This window comes from Callorhinchus milii, unplaced genomic scaffold (genome assembly GCF_018977255.1).
Source record: "Callorhinchus milii isolate IMCB2004 unplaced genomic scaffold, IMCB_Cmil_1.0 Scaffold6, whole genome shotgun sequence".
NCBI lineage: Eukaryota > Metazoa > Chordata > Chondrichthyes > Chimaeriformes > Callorhinchidae > Callorhinchus > Callorhinchus milii.
In genome coordinates, this window is record NW_024704747.1 from 11,573,257 (window position 1) to 11,592,499 (window position 19,243).

The following is a 19,243-nucleotide window of genomic DNA, read 5'->3' on the forward strand; positions in this document are numbered from 1 at the left end:
AGGTGAGGAGAATTTTTTTCACACAACGAGTTATTCGGATCTGATGCAATGCGGTGAAGCCGATGCGATAACAACAAAATTACATTTGTATACAAATTTTAAGAGAGTAGATAATTATTTGGTGAGGACAAGTTTGCAGTGCTATGGGGAGAGAGCAGGGGAGTGGGATCAAATTGGATAGCACTTTTCATAGAGCCGGCACAGACACGATGGGCCGAATGGCTTCCTTCTATGCTATGATTCTCTAGTCTCTCCACATAATTGAAGTCCCTCATCCCTGGTATCATTATTGTAAATCTCCTCTGCACCTTCTCCAACGCCCTGATATCCTTCCTAAAGTGTGGTGCCCAGAATTGGACATAATACTCCAGCTGAGGCCTAACCAGCGATTTGTATAGATCTGACATAACTTATTTGCTTTATACTCTAAGCCTTTGTTTATAAATTCAAGGATCCCATATGCCTTTTTAACAGCTTTGCCAACTTGTCCTGTCACCTTCAAAGATTTATGTTTCTGAACCCCCTGCACCTCCTTTAAAAATGTGCCATTTAGCTTATATTGCCTCTCTTCATTCCTCCTCCCAAAATACATCACTCCACATTTCTCTGCACTAAATTCCATCTGCCATGTGTCTGCGCATTTCACTAGCCTGCCTATGTCCTCCTGCAGGCTGCTACTGAGATTCAACTTCTTATCCGAAGGTCAGCACTTCCGACAATGCAACGCATCCCCAGACTGTATTGGAGTGTCAGCTTAGACTATGTGAGTTCAAATCCCGATGTGGGATTCAAACCCACAACCTTCTGACTCAGAGTCGATGGGCTACACCTGAGCCAGCCTGATGCACAAAGATTTACTGCCAGGAGGAATGTCTCCTCATTCTTGCTTGAGTCTGCAATCACAAAATAGTGGGTTTCACATCTTATCTCACTCTGCTGATTGTTTGCCTACAAATACAATCATCTCATTTAATCATTTAACAGTGCATCTTCTGAAATGCTTTGGGATATTTCATCAATATAATAAAATGGTATATCAAACACAAGGATTATGATTATTTACATTGAGAAGCAAGAGACTTAGACATCAGTCAGCAAGAGATGGCCATATTGTTGGTAACACGACAGCTCAGTAGTTCTGCTTTTCCCATTCGGAGAAAAAGACTGAGGACCCTTGTCTCTGAGCTACCTGCTAACGAACGCTCAGATCACAGGAATATTTCCCATTTAAACGCCTACATCCTTGATTTGACAAATAACAATGTGCCACAAAGATTATAAAAGATGTATTCATTATTAAAACTGAAGCATTATTTTGCTTAGAGGTTTTTCTAGACTAATATATTTGGAATAAAATGGCCTGTGAATGAAGCTAAGGACCCATATACGATATGATCTGTTTTCAATCTTTAAATTGCCTGTGAGTGGATCCAGTCAGTAGCTGAGCCAAACAAATACGGATACTAGGGTCAAATTGGGTCAAATTTGTAAGTGATTTAAACCATGTGTAAATACATGTGTACAGTGGGAATTAAAGGTTCCCTTAATTAACAAGTGATGGTCACAGGTTTGAAGGGCAGTATGTGTTGTTAGCTGATCTCAGCTGGGGCAGGAGTAGAGATTACAATTTGTGAGTTGGAGCTCAGTTGGTAGCACTGTCGTCTCTGAGTCAGAAAGTTGTGGGTTCAAGCCCCAAGTGGGGATTTGGAACTCATATAAGTCTAAGATGATACTTCAGTGAAGGGGATGTGTTGTATTGTCAAAGGTACCATAGCTTGGATGAGATGTTAAACTGAGGCACGCACTGTCTGCCTATTCAGGTGGATGTTAAAGATCCTCAGGCACTATACAAAAAGGGGAGTTTCTCCCAGTGGTCTATCAAAAATCCCCCAAAATAAAGTTGGTCATTTACTTTGAGGCTGTTTGTGTGACATTGTTTTGCACAAATTGGCTGCCGTTTACAGTATATTCTGTGAAGAACTTTGGGATGTCCTCCTGAGCTGAAAGGCTATTAAATGTAAGGATTATTATTATTATTATAGAAAGTTCACAGTAGTGCATGAGCATTTGTTCCTGGGATTTGGACTCTAATACTCAACTTTACTGTATGCCCAATCATGCAGCCTCTTCCATCGCTCAATGAACACGCCCCTCCTTCAGTAGCCGAGCTTTCAGCAATTCTGCCCTTGGCTGTCCAGAACTCCACCTTGGAGTTCCTCCAGCTTGTCCCTTCCTTTCTCCCTACTTTTAAAACCTGCCTCAAGACTTTTGGGGGAATGTTTATAAAGCGACTTTTTCATGTTGGAAGGACATCTTGACACCATTGGCTAGGCACCTGAGCAGGTGGTGGGAGCGGTTCATCTTCAACCCCCCCCCCCCGACCCCCCCCCCACCCAGTCCGGCGGCCAGGGGAGACTCCGATCATTTGTCCTGTCAGTGAATCACAAAGCGTTGGTGTCAATTCTCCTTTCTCTCTCAGCTCTCTCACTCATTTTGTTTCTATCTCCCCCTCTCCCTCATGCTCTCTCTCCCTCAATCACTCTCTCTCTTTACCCCTCTCTCTCAAGCACTCTTTCACACCTACCCACCAGCTCCTGCCATTCACCAGGGAGGGAGGGAGTGGAAGTTGGAATATTGGAAATGGTCTTGGGCCGGATAAAATCAGCCATCATGGGCATCGTGCTTATGACCATGGACTGCTAGTTGGACCATATTGCCTTAAATCACCACAGGATTTAAATCACCAAGGCTGTAATTTTGAGGGAGAATCTGCCAATAACTGACCACACATACTCTGCTCTGACATGTCTGGAGAAGTTTGAGGCTGAACAGGGTTCCTGGGACATGTAGTGGGTTACTGCAGGGATCAATGTTTACGAATTATGTTTCAAATACCACACTTTGTCCCCAATATTGGACTGTGACTGCAATGTCTTTCGCCATATGTCAGGATTGCTGTAATGATCCTTAGATTTGATACAGCACCTTCTCATGTCATTGAGATACCTCAAAACGCTTCCCAGGAAATACTGTAATGTGATGTGGCTATGTGTGCTTTGTCGGTGACAGGGAGTGATGTGAAGGTGATTTTGCTCAATTACCCCTAAGATCATTAAACATTTCTACAGAAGTTTTTGGGAAGATTAGACTAGTGGGAGATTATGACAGGGGTGTTTCTGTAGGAGGATTAGGCTTTATGGTCCAGGCTTCTCTTCCATGTTATAGTGATACCTTCGAAATACTGTACATTCAGCAAATGACACGCTTAAACAGAGCAGAACACCACCTGCTAGGATATGTTCAATTTTGCATTACACCCAATGCAGAGTTTAATTCAACTAAAGCTATCCAAACTGCCTAGCTCATATATGAAAATAACTAACAGCATCGAACCATCTAAACTCAATTTAAGGCTCAATGCACTGAAGCCTACTTCGTAGATGGAGATGTGCTTACACGGCCTCTTAATGAAGAAACGGTGTTAAATGCAGTCGAGGTGGGTGCAAGTTCACAATGTAATTATCTCTCAATGTCCAACGAAACATAGAATCATAGAATATTACAGCACAGAAGGAGGCCATTCTGCCCATCATGCCTGTGCTGGCTCTTTGGAAGAGCTACCCAATCAGTCCCACTCCCCCGGTATTTTCCCATTTCCTTACAATTTGTTTCCTTTTCAAGTACCTATCCAATTACCTTTTGAAAGTTGTTATTGAATCTGTTTCCACCACACTTTCAGGCAGTGCATTCCAGACAGTAAAAACTCTCATGTATAAAAAAAATTGCATCACCTTTCCTCTGGTTCTTTTGCTAATTATCTTAAATCTATGTTTCTCCTTATATACTCTACTCTAAAGGTTTAGCAGCACTTCCTCACTTTTGTACTCTATATCTCTATTTATAAAGGATCCCATATGCTTTATTATCAGCTCTATCAACCTGTTCTGCTACCTTCAAAGACCTGTGTATGTGAACCCCTAGGCCTCGCTGCTCCTGTACTCCCTTTAAAACTGACTATTTAGTGTATATTGCCTCTCTTCATTCTTCCTCCCGAAGTGCATCACCTCACACGTCTCTGCATTAAACTTCATCTGCCATGTGTCTGCCCATTTCACCAGCCTGTCTATGTCCTCCTGCAGTCTGCTACCATCCTCCTCACTGTTTACTACTTTTTGAAGTTTTGTGTCATCTGCAAACTTTAAAATGTTGCTCTCTATTACTCAAGTCCAAGTCATTCATGGTTATCAAAAAGAGTAGTGATCCTAATACCGACCCCTTGGGGACACAACTGTATATTCCCTCCAGTCTGAAAAAAAACTCTGTCTCCCAGCCAATTTCAGTTCCATGCTGCCACTGTACCTTTTATCCCATGGGCTTCGATTTTGCTAATTAGTTTATTATGTGGCACCAAAGCAAAGGCCTCTGAAAGTCCATATACACTACATCAACTGCACTACTTCATCAATCCTCTCTGTTATATCATCAAATACTCAATTAAGTTTGTCAGACATGATTTGCCTTTAAGAAATCCATGTTGACTGTCATTAACTTATGTTTTTCCAAGTGAAAATTAATTTTGTCCCGAATTATAGTATCTAGAAGTTTCTCCACAACCGACGTTAGGCTGACTGGCCTGTAGTTACCCGGCCAGTCTCTACCCCCTCCTCCGTTACTGTGACATTGGTAGCATCCTCTTTTGTGAAGACAGATGCAAAGTACTCATTCAGGACCTCAGCCAGGCCCTCTGCTTCCACAAGAAATGTTCCTTTTTGGTCCTTAATCGCCCCCCCACTTGCTTTGTCCACCAGTTGGCCCACGCTGGATGTGGCCAGTTGGCCCACCTATCTTTTCTATCTTATAGATATCTATCTTTTCTCAAATAGGGAATCCGACCCACGGCAGCCAAAAGGTTGGGCCACCGTGAATCATAGAATCATACAGCACAGAAGAAGGCCATTCGGTCCATTGTGCCCGTGTCGGTTCATTGAAAGAGCTAACCAAATTAATCCCACTCCCCCACTCTCTCCCCATAGCCTTGCAAATTTGTCCTCCCCAAATATCTATCCACTTCTCTCTTGATAGATGTTATCGAATCTGTTCCACCACCTTTTCAGGCAATGCATTCCAGATCCAAACAACTCGCTGTGTGAAAAGAATTCTCCTCATCTCCCCTCTGGTTCTTTTGACAACTACTTTACATCTGCATCCTCTGGTTACTGATCCACCCGCCAGTGGAAACAGTTTCTCCCTGTTCACCCTATTGAGTCCCCTCAAAAATTTTGCACACGTCAATTAAATCTCTCCTTAAGCTTCTCTACTCCAAGGAGAACAATTCTAGCTTCTCGTCTCGCCACGTAACTCAAGTCCCTCATTCCTGGTACCATTCTGGCCTTGACATTCTTCCTAAAATGTGGTGCCTAGAACTGAACGCAGTCTTTAGCTGAGGCCTAACCTGCGTTTTATAAAGGTTCATCACAACCTCCTTAATTTTGATTTCTATGCTCCTATTTGTAAGGCCAAAGATCCCGAATGCTTTTTTAACAGCTTTATCTACGTGTCCTGCCACCTTCAAAGATTTTCTTATGTGAACCCCCAGGTCTCTCTGTTCCTGCACCACTTGTAAGATTGTACCATCTAGTTTATATTGCCTTTCCTCATTCTTCCTCTCAAAATGCAACACTTCGCATTTCTCCACATTACATTTCATCTGCCATGTGTCTGCCCATGTCACCAGTCTGTCTAAGGCTTCCTGCAATCTGCTACTATCCTCCTCACCATTTCCTAGCTTTGCATAAACTGCAAATTTGGAAATTGAGCTCCCTATAACCACGTCCAGGTCATTTATATAGATTAAAAAGAGCAGTTGTCCTAATACTGACCCCAGGGGGACACCACTGTATACTTCCCTCCAGTCTGGAAAACAGTTCACAACTACTCTCTGCTTTCTGTCTCCCATCCAATTTTGTATCCATGCTGCCACTGTCCCTTTAAAACCATGAGTTTCAATTTTTCTAAGTCTATTATATTGCACTTTATCGAACGCCTTTTGAAAATCCATATATACTACATGAACGACACTACCTTCATCCACCCTTTCTGCTACTTCATCAAAACACTCTTATCAAGTTTGTCAGACATGATTTGACTTTAACAAATCTGTGTTGGCTATCCTTTATTAACCCATTTTTTTAAGTGAGAATTAATTTTGTCCCTGATTCTTGTTTCTAGAAGTTTCCCCACCACTGACGTTCCCAGGTTTATCATTCTCCCCCTTTTTGTGCAGGGGTGTAACATTTGTAACCCTCCAGTTGTCTAGTACCATCCTGACATCCAAGGAGAATTGAAAGATTGTGGCTGAAGCTTCTGCTATTTCCATCCTTACTCAGGAACCTAGGTATCTTATCTATCTTGAGTACCGTCAATCTTTTTAGTATTTCCTCTGTTTATTTTTATCCTATCCAATTTCTCTATCCTTTCCTCCGATACTGTGGCAATAGCTGCATCCTCTTCTTTTGTGAAGACAGATGGTGTATAATATATACCCAGTGGTGTAATAGCTCCTCTTCTGCTCCTTAACTCTAACCAAATAGATTCTGTCTACTTTTCTGGGCTATAACAGTATCTTTGATCACTTACTTCTTTTTCCTTCCCTATCCCACCTAAATACATTGTAGCCAGAAATGTTAAGCTCCCATTCCTGGGCTTGTTTGAGCCAAGTCTCCTTTATTGCCACTACATCATAATCCCATGTGACAATTTTCACCTGCAGCTCACCCACCTTATTTGTCACAATCCGCACATGCACTCTAAAACTGCCTTTGTCTGCTTTGCATTTTCCCCTGTCTGATCCCTCCTCTTTCTGGACTACTCTTTATTCCAAAGTTATTTGTCTCTCTGAGTCCTCTATCTTCCTTGTTTCTCCCCTCTGATGCTACTTCCTGGTTCCTGCCCCACAAACTAGAAACAAAAGGATATCTTGGTGCGAAACTGGAAGAATGGGCTTTTGGACTCCATCTTGTCCATAACATAAACGAGCTGCTACCTGTTCTGTTGTGGCCTAAACTATGAAGGTTCTTGAAACTACACATTATATGCAATTTCGCTGAGATATGTTATGGAGTCAGGTTCTGCCACTGTTAAGCACTCTGAGATGCTTGCCTGCGTGGAGGGAGCTGTATATAAGTGTAAGCTGTTGTTGGTGTTGTTGAGTGCCCTTTGGCACAGTGCCCTGTGCTTTTATCAACATTTCTGTTGGGTTACTTTGGGTACTTAGCATGACAACTATTAATCCTGTATCCTAGATATTTAAATCTTTATATATCAAGACTTTTTCCAGAGCAATAATTATCTCTTTGTTTCCCATTGCCTCTACCAGAAGTCTAATATTTTTGATAAGAGCAGGTAAACGGGATTGAATCGATTCCTCAAAAAGCCAGTACAGAGCCAATACTGCCTTCTGTGCTATAAATATCTATGGTTCTGTTGTCCCAAATGTCATTCTAACTCAGTCAATAACACTCTCACCTCTAACTCAGAAGTTTGGGGTTCAAATCCCACTATAGGACTTTTCGAGTCTAGGCGGATAGTGTTGGGGGAGCACTCAGTGTCCAATGTGCTGTCCGTTGGATGAGATGTTAAACCGAGGTCCTGTCTGTCTGTTAAGGTGGATGTTAAAAACCCAATAGAACCAAACAAAAATATAAGGGGAATTCTCCCGGTTTCCTAGCCAACAATTCTTTAGATAAAATTGTTTATTCACTTTCTGGATGTTTGTGGGACATTGCTGTGCCCAAATTGGCTGCTGCGTTCAGAAACACTTTGCAATAAAATTCTGTGAAGAGCTTCAAGATGTCTCAATGATGTGATAACGTGCTATACGAAATGCAGAGATTATTATACCCATATCCAACCTCCTTTTAAAACCAGAGTAAGAGTTTAGGAGTTTCATTGTTACAGGACCACAGGTCCTTGACATTGACAATTAAGCATTAACTGTCATCTGCCTTTGATGAGATCCTTATGCATACTGCAGTACACTGCATCAATATGAGGCAAACCAGAAGCGCAGTAAGATACCGTAGATATAAGTGAGATATGCAAAGTTACACTTCTAACGAATGCACGGCAGAAGTAGATGAAAAAGATGTTTCTGCCCAAAGTACAATGCTTTTAAGAGATCCTCACTTTGTTCACAGTGTAAAGCCAATTCCTCTCCCATATACACACATTACAGAAAATAAAATAATTATTTGAGATATCACGCCTTTCATGTCGAGAGGACATCTGAAAGTAATCCAGAAGAGTCACTGTAAAGTGACTTGTGTATTTTTGAGGCAAACAGCAGTCAATTCCACACAGCAATGTCCCACAAGGAGCCATGGTGTGAATCAATTTTATTTGGGGGATTGTTGGCCAGGACACTGGGAGAAATTCCCTTTTCTTTTCCAATAGTGCCATGGGATCTTCAACATTTACCTGAACAGGACTAAATATCTCAGCCGGATTTTATCTTTGTATTTATACATATGCGTAACTTGCCACTGAGACATTTTCCCTTGGAGTGATGAGTCATCACAAGTTTACTGTATATTGTCCAGCGCTTTTACTGAATCAGCACTGACAGCCTATGCCAAGAGGTCTATTTTTTCCAGATGTTAAGCAAGGATTATAAACTGCATCTGTAACAGGATCAGATGTGATTGTGAGGCTTTGGCCCAATTGACTGAGATTGGCTCCTCAGAAATATAACCTTGATTCAAAAAAGGAATGTGTGTCATGCCTACCAGGTGCCAGCAAGGCAGCTGTGGCAGGATGATCATCTGTCTTGATCGTCCTTACATAACTTTGAAGGTTATTGGCGCCTCACAGAAAAGTCCTCTTGTGGATCGATCAAAGCCATGTATAAGCATGGTGAGTTGACAGCACTCTCATCTCTGGGCACCTCTCATAGATTATGTTCCAACTCAGGTCAGGACTTGGAGCTCAAACATAATCCACGCTGACACTTCAGTGCAATAGGAACATGGAAAAACCGACACAGACTGAGACCATTCAGCCCATGCAGACTGTTCCACTTAATTTGATCTTGACATATCTTTTAATGCCAATGCCCAATCTTTCAACATACCCGAATATCTACTACCCCAGTCTCTGTCAATCTCTTTTTAAACATCCCAGCAGGGCTTTCAAATCTTCACAGTTCTCTGTATGAAAACAAGGTTCCTACTTCAACTCTAATCATCTTTTTAAGCTATTTAGAGGTGCCATCTAACTACTCTTCAAGTGGATGTTGAAGATGCTATGACACCGAAAAAAAGGGAGTTTCTCCCGCTGTCCTGGCCAACAACCCTAAGAATAATTGGTCATTCACTTCATGACTGTGTGTGGAACATTGCTGTGTGTATATTAGCTCCAGAAATTGCCTACAAAACAAATCACTACACTTAACAGTAATTATTAGCAAAGAACTTTGAGGTGGGCTGACATGGTCAGAGACTATAAAAACGTCCCTTTATTCATTTACTGTGAGAGAGTCTTAGTTCCAGTGAAAAAGTGACGATGTGGTACATTTAATCCAAAATGCTAAATACACACAAAGAAACATATATTGAAAAAAAGTCTCTTACCTTTTTATTATCGGAATCCCGGCTGGTGGAGTAATAGGCAGAAGTCACTTTAATCTGGAAAAAATAAGAAATGGGTCGTCAGTGTCACAGATACACCCAGGCACTTTCAGTCATAGCAAGGGAAGCAAGGATTTGGAGACAAGCTCTAACCAAGCAGCGTTCAGAACATTAACCTGGTAACTCCGATTAGATTATCTGCTGATTGGTTACTTTACTCATTTTGTTGGTTTATGCTTATTATGGGTTTATTCTGGATGTAAATGATTGTGCGTTAGCCTGGCTCAATTTTTAGCACTTGCCTCTGAGTACGAGAGTGGGTTCAAGCCCCATGTCAGGATTTGGAGCTCATATAGTCTAAGATGACACTTCAATGCGGTGCTGGGGGAGCGCCACATTGGAGATGTCGCCCTTCAGATGCGAGGTTAAACCAAGGTTCTATCAGCCTGTCCAGGTTGTCGTTAAAGATCCAATTGGAAAAAAGGGAATTTCTGCCAGTGTTCTGGCCAACAAATACCCCCCAAATAAAAATTGGTCACTCACTCTAAGGCAGCTTGTGGGACATTGATTGTGCAATAGTGGCTGCCGGGTTCGGCCACAAAACACAAAGTCACTGAACTTTACAGTAAATTCTGTGAAGCACTTTGGGAAGTCCTCCCAAAGTGAAAGGTGCTGTATCAAATGTAAATTCAGCATTTAGCTGAAGTCACCATACAGTGACTTCCTGCCTATAGAGACCACCAACGATAGCCTCAATGATCTATAGGAACATAGGATCAGAAAGAGTCCATTCAACCCATCCAGCCTGTTCTGCCAATTTATTACAGCTTGGTAGATTTTAGGATTATACAATTCTGATGTCCGAATATACACAACAAGTTCTTCCATCTACATTTATTTTCAAACAATAATCAGGATGTACCACACAGACCAGCAAGAACAACAACTTGCATCTAGACATACCCTTTACGTTTTGGAACGTTTCACCGAGAGGGAGTTGGACACCGTGAAAGGGGGGGAAGGGGAGGTGGCTATAGGCATATTCAGAGATTGGATTTTAAAGACAAAAAGAGAGGGCTGTAATAGAGTGGTAGAGAGAGGGAGTTCCAGAAGTAACGGGGGTAGAATCTGAAGCCTTGGACAAGAATCAATGGTTACAATGGAAACCCTGGGTCTCATTTCTCCTGATAACCTTGAGGAGCTGACTGTAACACCCAGCTTGGGTGCAAACCCTTAATATCCAGTGCCTTGGGGCTTACTTCGGATGTGAAAGGCTCTGTATAATGTAACTTTGTTGTTGTTGTTACACCTGACCTCTGACCTGCCTTCCTCATCCCAGACCTGAGAAAAGTCTGGATTTCCACAACTGACTGACCACACCGCCCCGAACTGCCCTGCCCCGCCCCACACTGTGCGTTTACTCACTGAGTCACTGAGCAGCTGGTTTTCTGCCTTAGTTTCTTGCTTTCTAAAAAAAACCCACTGTGCTTAAATAATAAACCACTGTGCTCAAATAATAAATGCTCCTGTGGTCACTGGAGGAACTGGCTACGAGTTGACAAAGCGAGAGTGGTAGTGACATGATATGCCTCAGTGATCCTGTCATTTCAGCTCCTGCACATTAATCCACAGGAAATTGAAGTTAACAATCTTTGAAACAACAGTTTCCTGGTGTTACTCTCCACTTAGAATCCCATCTCCATTAAGACATTTAGCCTGTTATCCTGCTAAAATCTGAGATATTATTTAGCCCGGAGTGTGGGGAACAAAGACATTTGGATGGAAGGAGCCAATCCTCATAACTATTATAAAAATGCAGTCAGTATAAAAATCTGGAAAAGGTTAAAGTAGTTCAGGAGCAAGGCACTGAAAGAGTCAGTGCTGCCTTGCTAGCATTGTGGGTTTCAATGCAGTATTCACAAACAGCACAGATGAGGCCAATAAGAAAGTGCAGGTTACTTGATGTGCATCATAATAATTTGCAGGAATGTCACTCCAACGCAATGCCTTGGAGCGCAGGAACAAAGTGACCATGGATTCAGGGTAACACACTTCCAGCTACCGGCAGAGTCACTATTTACATTTCCACCCAGTGAATCATTGTACTCGCAGACACAGGCGCTTGTGAATGAGGCCTGCAGAGACTGAAACAACCAGGCAGGTTGTTCCAAGAAGCGGGTTTGCCCACAAGATGTCCAGAACGGCAAAGCTGTGTCTTTAACAAACCAGAGAAGATTTGACCTATTTATTATTCAGAGCAGACCATGAAATTGAGATTCCCTGTAAGTTTCTAACTCTCCAAAACTCAATTTTGAAAATTAAANGGAAAAAGGTTTTTTGCAGGTGATGTCAGACCATTCTACCGACCATTTTGCATGCAAATATTTCCATTCTGATTTCTGAAATTACAAAAAGTATTCCACAATCTTTGCAAAAGTGTGAACCAGCAATGTGTCTGCATTTACATCACTCCTGTTAGAGGCCAGCAAAAGATTTTAATCCTGTTTAAAACAGCAAAAGACTGCAGGATTTAGAACCGCCCTATAATAACTGCACCAGAAACAGTTCAATGGAGAATTAGGAGGCTACGGGGAATCTCAATTTCATGGTCTACTCTGAATAATAAATACGTTAAACCTCAGCTGGTTTGTTAAAGGCACAGCTTTGCCATTCTGCCATTACACTTTGTCCAATAGGATTTAGATTAATCCTTTTAGATTCTATTATAATCTCTTGTTGTAGTAAAACTATCACATTTACAGTTTTAAAGGTTCACCCCGCTGACCTCCTCGCAGAATAACAATAAAAATCTTTCCATTTGATATGGCGCCCTATCATCTCATTGAGACATCTCAAAGCCCTTCACAGAATATATTGTAAATTGAATGGACTGTGAATTTTGTGGGTGAAGTTAGCATTTTATCAACAAATGTTACCACTTACAGGTAGCATGAAAGCAACCATCCTCTCAGATTGCTGAGGAAAATAAATTTGGGTGCTAGATTAGGTTACGTCTAGGACTGGAGTCCCAAATGTAACCCACTCTAGCATACAATCAATCTCGATCGGGTGCCCAGGAATTGAACCCAGGTCCTCTCGCTTCCAAGGCGAGTGCTCTAGCCAATACGCTACAAGAAATGTAGTCCAGTTGTTCTCTCGTCCAATAACCTCCAGTAATGCCGATAGGCATTCATTATTTCTTTGAAGAAATTATTTGCTGCAGGACAGATTGGTTTTATCTGCTTGTAGCCTCTCCTCTATGGAGGGAAACAGCTCCTGATTTCCAGTCTTACAATGAGAACAAGGTACAGATTCATGGCAAGAAACTGGGAGAGTCAGAAAAATAGCAGCACTGAAAATTTTACATTAATAACTGTGCTTGCTGGAGGGATCTCATGAGAGAGAAGGCGGTTTAATTCACAGTGACACCTTTAAGCTGCCAAAGCTGCAAGCTGAAAAACGGCAAGTCGAATGACCTCAGGATATGCATATCACCAATTTGCAAGGCAAAATGCGATGTCCAACACTAACTTGCTATGACAAAGGTGATGCCTAACACCAACTTGTTTGACAAAAGATTGGATCAAATGAATGGAACTGACTGAAACTGGACTCTGGACACTATGAGTCCAGGGTAGAAAAACAAGTCCTTATTTGGTCAATGAAAGACTCACAAATAATCTACGGATTATGGGAAAAATGGGCTACAAAAGCTTGAGTAAGCAACGGTAGGGGAGAGATTGTGGCTGCGACAGATGAGCTATGTACCTAAGGTAAGAACTACAAGCAACAACAAGAAGTCACTCCAGGTCTTTCAGGGTAAGGATCTTGATTAAACTGATCCTTGAATCATTTTCCACAGTTTTGTGTTGAACCTTTAACTGTTGTAACCGTCGTTTTGTTTAGCAATAAATGATATGTAGTTTACCGTTCAAATTCCTTACCTGAGGGTGAACAATTGGAACGGGTTGAGGACTAAATATCTCGCCACAAAACTCTCTTTCCCCATATCCCTGCAAATTTTTCCTTTTCAAGTACCTTTCTAATTCCCTTTTGAAAGTTGTCATTGCATCTGTTTCCACCACACTTTCAGGCAGTGCAATCCAGACTGTAATAATAGTAATAGACCTGGCAAACAGGTCCCCAGAGTCAACTTAAGAGATGCGCAATTGAGGTTTCTGACCACGGAGCAGTGTACTCCATTAAAAAGACGGAACAGTATGATTTGGATGTACTGTTACAGGCAGTTATTGAGGACAATTTGATAGCATTTGCCACGCATAAACATGACTGTGGGAAGATGAAGGTGGAAATTATTGGCCCTAACCTACTGGTACCTCAGAGGCAGTACTGCTTTCCTCCAGAAGCCCATGAGCATGTCCAAGCCACCACTAAATCCCTGATAAAGCAAGGTATTCTTCGACCAATTGCCACTGCCTCCAATTACCCCATATGGACAGTCCGGAAGCCTGATACTCATGAAGGCTGACAACTGACTGCCGGAACCCAAACAAGTGTACTCCTTCTTGCACCCCTACTGTGGCCTGAGCACCAGAAGTGCTGATGAGGACCACGCCCGCATCAAATGTGTATACAGTGTTAGATATCTATACGGGGTTAGATATCTATACGGGGTTAGATATCTATACGAGGTTCGATATCTATATTGTGGAGTCCTGTAGCTCAGTGGTTAGAGCACTCGCTTTGCAAGCGAGAGACCTGAGTTCAATTCCAGGCAGAGGGCGAAACCTTGGGCAAGTTTCCTTACTCCACACGCCTAATAATAATCCCTCCAAAACAAAAAACAATAATAAATTGGTCATTTTCAATCTACGACTGTTTGTGGGACATTGCTGTGCGCAATTGTCTGCCGCGTTCGCCCACAAATATACAGTCAATTCACTTTACAGTGTGTTCTGTGAAGCGCTTTGGGACGTCCTCCCGACGTGAAAAACGTAAATGTATCTACAGGGTTAGATATCTATACAGGGTTAGACATCTATACAGGGTTAGACATCTATACAGTGTTTACAGGGTTAGATAATAATAATAATAATAATAATAATAATAATCCTTGCATTTGATATAGCGCTTTTCACGTCGGGAGGACGTCCCAAAGCGCTTCACAGAACACACTGTAAAGTGAATTGACTGTATATTTGTGGGCGAACGCGGCAGCCAATTGCGCACAGCAATGTCCCACAAACAGTCGTTGATTGAAAATGACCAATTTATTATTGTTTTTGGTTTTGGAGGGATTATTATTAGGCGTGTGGAGTAAGGAAACTTGCCCAAGGTTTCGCCCTGTCTGGAATTGAACTCAGGTCTCTCGCTTGCAAAGCGAGTGCTCTAACCACTGAGCTACAGGACTCCTAGATATCTCAAACGGGTTCTGGTCAGTTCCCCTATACCTCGATTGCCAGTACAAATTTGCTTTTACATTTAAGAAGGACTTGTTTTACTCCAGGGGTGCCATAACTCACCGTCTATTTTTCACCAGCACATGGCACAAACGATAGCGCAATTCAGTCAGCTTCATGCCTTGATACATTACGTTTTGACTTACTGCAACATACATCTGACATGGAAACTCATGTCCAACTTTTAGACTAACTTTTGAAACTCCTCCAACAAACAGGATTGAAAGTTAACCTCAAAAAACTGCAGATTACACAAAAATCAGAAACATTTCTTGGGAGTCAGAATAGGGAAGGGTGGACGTAGCCCCAATGAGCATAAGGTTCAGATAATACAGAGGCTTCCCTTCCCCACCTCAGTTACATAACTCAGATCATTTCTGGGATTAGTGGGATACTGTAGGGACTTTATAGAGGATTTTGACACTCTGAGCGCTCCATTGTATGCATTGTTAAAGGACTCAAAATGGGAATGGACACCTGCTGGTACAGAGGTAGTTGAGAAAATTAAGCAAACTAGTGAAACGTTGAAAGCCCCTGAAAGAGATAAGCCTTTTTACTTGAAAGTAGCAGCCACTGAATTTACAACAACAACATTCCATTCATAGAGCTCCTTTCATGTCAGGAGGACGTCCCAAGGTGCTGGACAGTTGGGTCAGGACCCGAGCGTTGGGGGGAAATGGTCGGGGTGAGGGGAGGGAAGGGAGGGGGCGAGGAGGGGGTAGAGAGTCGGGAGGGGAGCTGAAGGCTCGGTCAAAGAGAAAGGTCTTGAGACCGGCCTTGAAGGAGGAAAGGGAGGAAGCGGCGAAGGCACTGGGGGATAGAGTTCCAGAGCCTCGGGGCTGAGAGGCTGAAGGCCCGACCACCGATGGTAGGGAGGTTGGGGCGGGGGATGTGGAGCAGACCGGAGCCAGAGGAACGGAGGGTACGGGCAGGTAAGTAGGGGGATAGTAGGTCGGAGAGGTAGGAGGGAGCGAGGCCGTGAATGGCCTTGTAGGTGAGGATGAGGATCTTGAATTCGATCCTCTGGGGGATGGGGAGCCAGTGGAGGCGAGCGAGGGTGGGAGTGATGTGGTCGCAAAGCCTGGTGCGGGACAGTACATGAGCTGCAGAGTTCTGAATGACCTGCAATGTGGAGGGAGGTGCCGGGAAGGCCGGCGAGGAGAGAGTTCCCATAGTCCAGCCTTGAGGTGATTTACTCTTTCAATTGTTCTTTTGCAAGAGAACCACACTAAATTGCACACTATTGTGTCTAGGGTTTTGACTCCAGTTGAATTAAAATAATCTATGTGTGAGAACCACCTGCTTGCTACCTTCTGGGCAGTCTAGCACTTTACTAACATGTTGGGCTTGCCCTGTTGTCACTGCTGACGTGTCACACTCCTACTGAGCTACTTTTGGATGGCAGACAAATGGACAGGTCACTATCCAACATTAACAACAAGATTACATTTGTAAAGCGCCTTTCATGTCGGGAGGATGTCCAATGTTTGTGTTGCACGCTGGACAAAGGAGGTTCATTACTCGATGAATGGGCTTAGCTATGATGATAGGCTGGATAGATGTGGGCAATATTCCTTAGTCTTAACAAAGTTAAGGTTGATTCATCTGATCAGTTTCAAATGATAAAGGGAATGAACAAGTTAGATACGGAACAACTTCCCTCTGGTGGAGGGATCCAAAACAGGTGGGGAACAACCTTAAAGAGAAGATTACATTTTGGTTTAAAGGAGAACTCTGCTTTGTCAAATAGGTGGAAAAACTATTGTGACACAAGTGATGAAATTTAACACAAATTAAATCCTTCAGAAGCTATTCCGCTGTTGAAATGAAAATTCACTGCACTGTCTCCTACTTTGTTATTCTTTCCAACTCCTTAACTCCCTTACTCCCATGCTCCATTGCCTTTATAAGCCCTTTGAGCTTTGCTCTATATCAGTATCTGAGCTCATCAACTCCATATGTAATAGATGGAAGTGAATCAGAAGTGTGTCACTCACAGGGCAAGATATGTCCAGAGTATGCGGATGCTGTAGAAAATGTTGACATTCACTGTATTTTACATAATCTCCCTGGTTCTTTTGGCAATGTTTATTAATTCTCTGGAGAACTGCTGACAAGATCAGTAAATTGGATTTTTCTTGAAGCTCTGTGCTTCTGTACAAAATGTCCTGAACCCAAGAGCTACTCACATCTCAAATCCAAGGTCATAGAAATAATTGCAATGCCTTTAAAATTGTAAGAGATTTAGGAGCAAGGAGAGTGTCAGTTTGTGGTGATACAATCACAGGTGCCTTGAAGCTGCTGTAATCGTTTGGAGTCCATTTCAGAAGAGAATTGAGCAGAAGCATCAGTCCCCAGTGGCTCAAGTGTCGTACAACAGCAATTACATTTATAGAGCGCCTTTCACGTCGGCAGGACGTCCCAAGGCGCTAGACAGTCAGGTGTTAGGATCCGAGCATGGGGGAGGGGTGGGGGAGGGGTGAGGGAAGGCAGAGAGGTGGGAGGGTGACTGAAGGCACGACTGAAGAGGAAGGCCTTGAGACCGGCCTTGAAGGAGGCAAGGGAGGAAGCAAGGCGAAGGGATTGTGGGATTGGAGTTCCAGAGTGTGGGGGCAGAGAGGCTGAAAGCCCGGCCACCGATGGTAGGGCGGGTCGGGCGGGAGACATGGAGCAGGCCGGAACCCGCTGAACAGAGGGAGTGGGCAGTTGGTAGGAAATCAGCAGGTCAGAGAGGTAGGAGGGGGCAAGGCCATGGATGGCCTTGAAAGTGAGGATGAGGATCTTGAATTCGATCCTCTGGGGGATGAGGAGCCAGTGGAGTCGGGCGAGGGTGGGAGTGATGGGGTCACGGAGCCTGGTGCGTGAGAGTACATGAACTGCAGAGTTTTGGATGATCTGCAGCTTGTGAAGGGAAGAGTTGGGAAGGCCAATGAGGAGAGAGTTTCCATAACTGAGCCTTGATGTGACGAATGCATGGGTGAGGTCGGCAGCCTGAGGGGTGAGGCAGTGGCTGAGACTGGCAATGTTGCGGAGTTGGTGGTAGGCAGTGCCGGGCATGGCGCAAATGTGGGGGAGAAAGGACAGTTCAGGGTCAAACAAGACACCCAGGTTTCTGACTGGCTTAATGAGGTTGAGTGTGCAGCCGTGGAGGCTGATGCTGCCAGCGCCCGAGAATGGGAGAAGCAGCATTTTGCATGTGTGGACCCAAATACCTCAAGAGAACTTTCTTACCAGCAAAGATCGAAAGGTGGTTTGTGAGACTGGGGTTCAGTCTTCTACACACCAGATTAAAAATCGGTTGGACTCAAAACAAAAGTTAATCATGCATACTAAACTCACAACAGCAACTCATACAACAACAAAATTACATTTGTATAGCGCCTTTCACGTTGGGAGGACGTCCCAAGGCGCTGGACAGTTACTGTTTCGGACCCGAGCTGGGAGTCAGGATTGGGGAGGGTGGAGGGCGGGGGGGAAGCAGGGTGATCAAAAGCTCGGTCGAAGAGGAGGGTCTTGAGATGGGTCTTGAAGGAGGCAAGGGAGGGGTGAGGCGGAGGGATTGCGGGATGGAGTTCCAGAGGGTGGGGGCAGAGTGGCAGAAGGCCCGTTCGCCAATGGTGGGGCGGGTGAAGCAGACGATGTGAAGCAGGCCAGAGCCCGATGAGCGGAGGGAGCGGGCAGGATGGTACGGGGCTTAGGAGGTCACAGAGATAGGGGGGAGCAAGACCATGGAGGTCTTTGAAGGTGAGGACCAGGATCTTGAACTGTATCCTCTGTGTGATGGGGACCCAGTGGAGTTGGGCGAGGATGGGGGTGATAGGGTCACAGAGCCAGGTGTGGGAGAGGACACGGGCTGCACGGTTCTGGATGATCTGCAGCCTGTGGAGGGAGGAGTTGGGGAGGCTGACAAGCAGGGAGTTTGCATAGTCAAGCCTTGATGTTATGAATGCGTGAGTGAGGTTTCGGCAGCCTGCGGAGTGAGACATTCATACATTCATTTATTGCCAGGCTCTGAGCTTGAAATGTACAGAACTAACTAGCCCAGAAACAAGAGGTTCCATGAACACTATCAGCAGAATGAATGTTCCTTTGAATAAGAATTGGGGAACATTCAGGCCTGCTCTAACATGGATTTTTATATACTTATTACAGGAACGCTGATTTGTAGGTACAGTGAACCACAGGTCACTGTTTAAAAGG

General features: G+C 43.6%; 1 protein-coding gene across 3 annotated transcripts in view; it reads right to left on the reverse strand.

Annotated features, from left to right (window-relative positions):
- Positions 1 to 19,243, reverse strand: part of vps8 (VPS8 subunit of CORVET complex) — a 327,260-nt gene that overhangs the window by 38,573 nt on the left and 269,444 nt on the right. For all 3 annotated transcript variants that reach the window (XM_007907675.1, XM_042336096.1, XM_042336095.1), the window contains one exon: positions 9,627 to 9,680. In XM_007907675.1, coding sequence (XP_007905866.1) covers positions 9,627 to 9,680 — 54 coding nt within the window. The remainder of the gene's footprint in view (positions 1 to 9,626; positions 9,681 to 19,243) is intronic.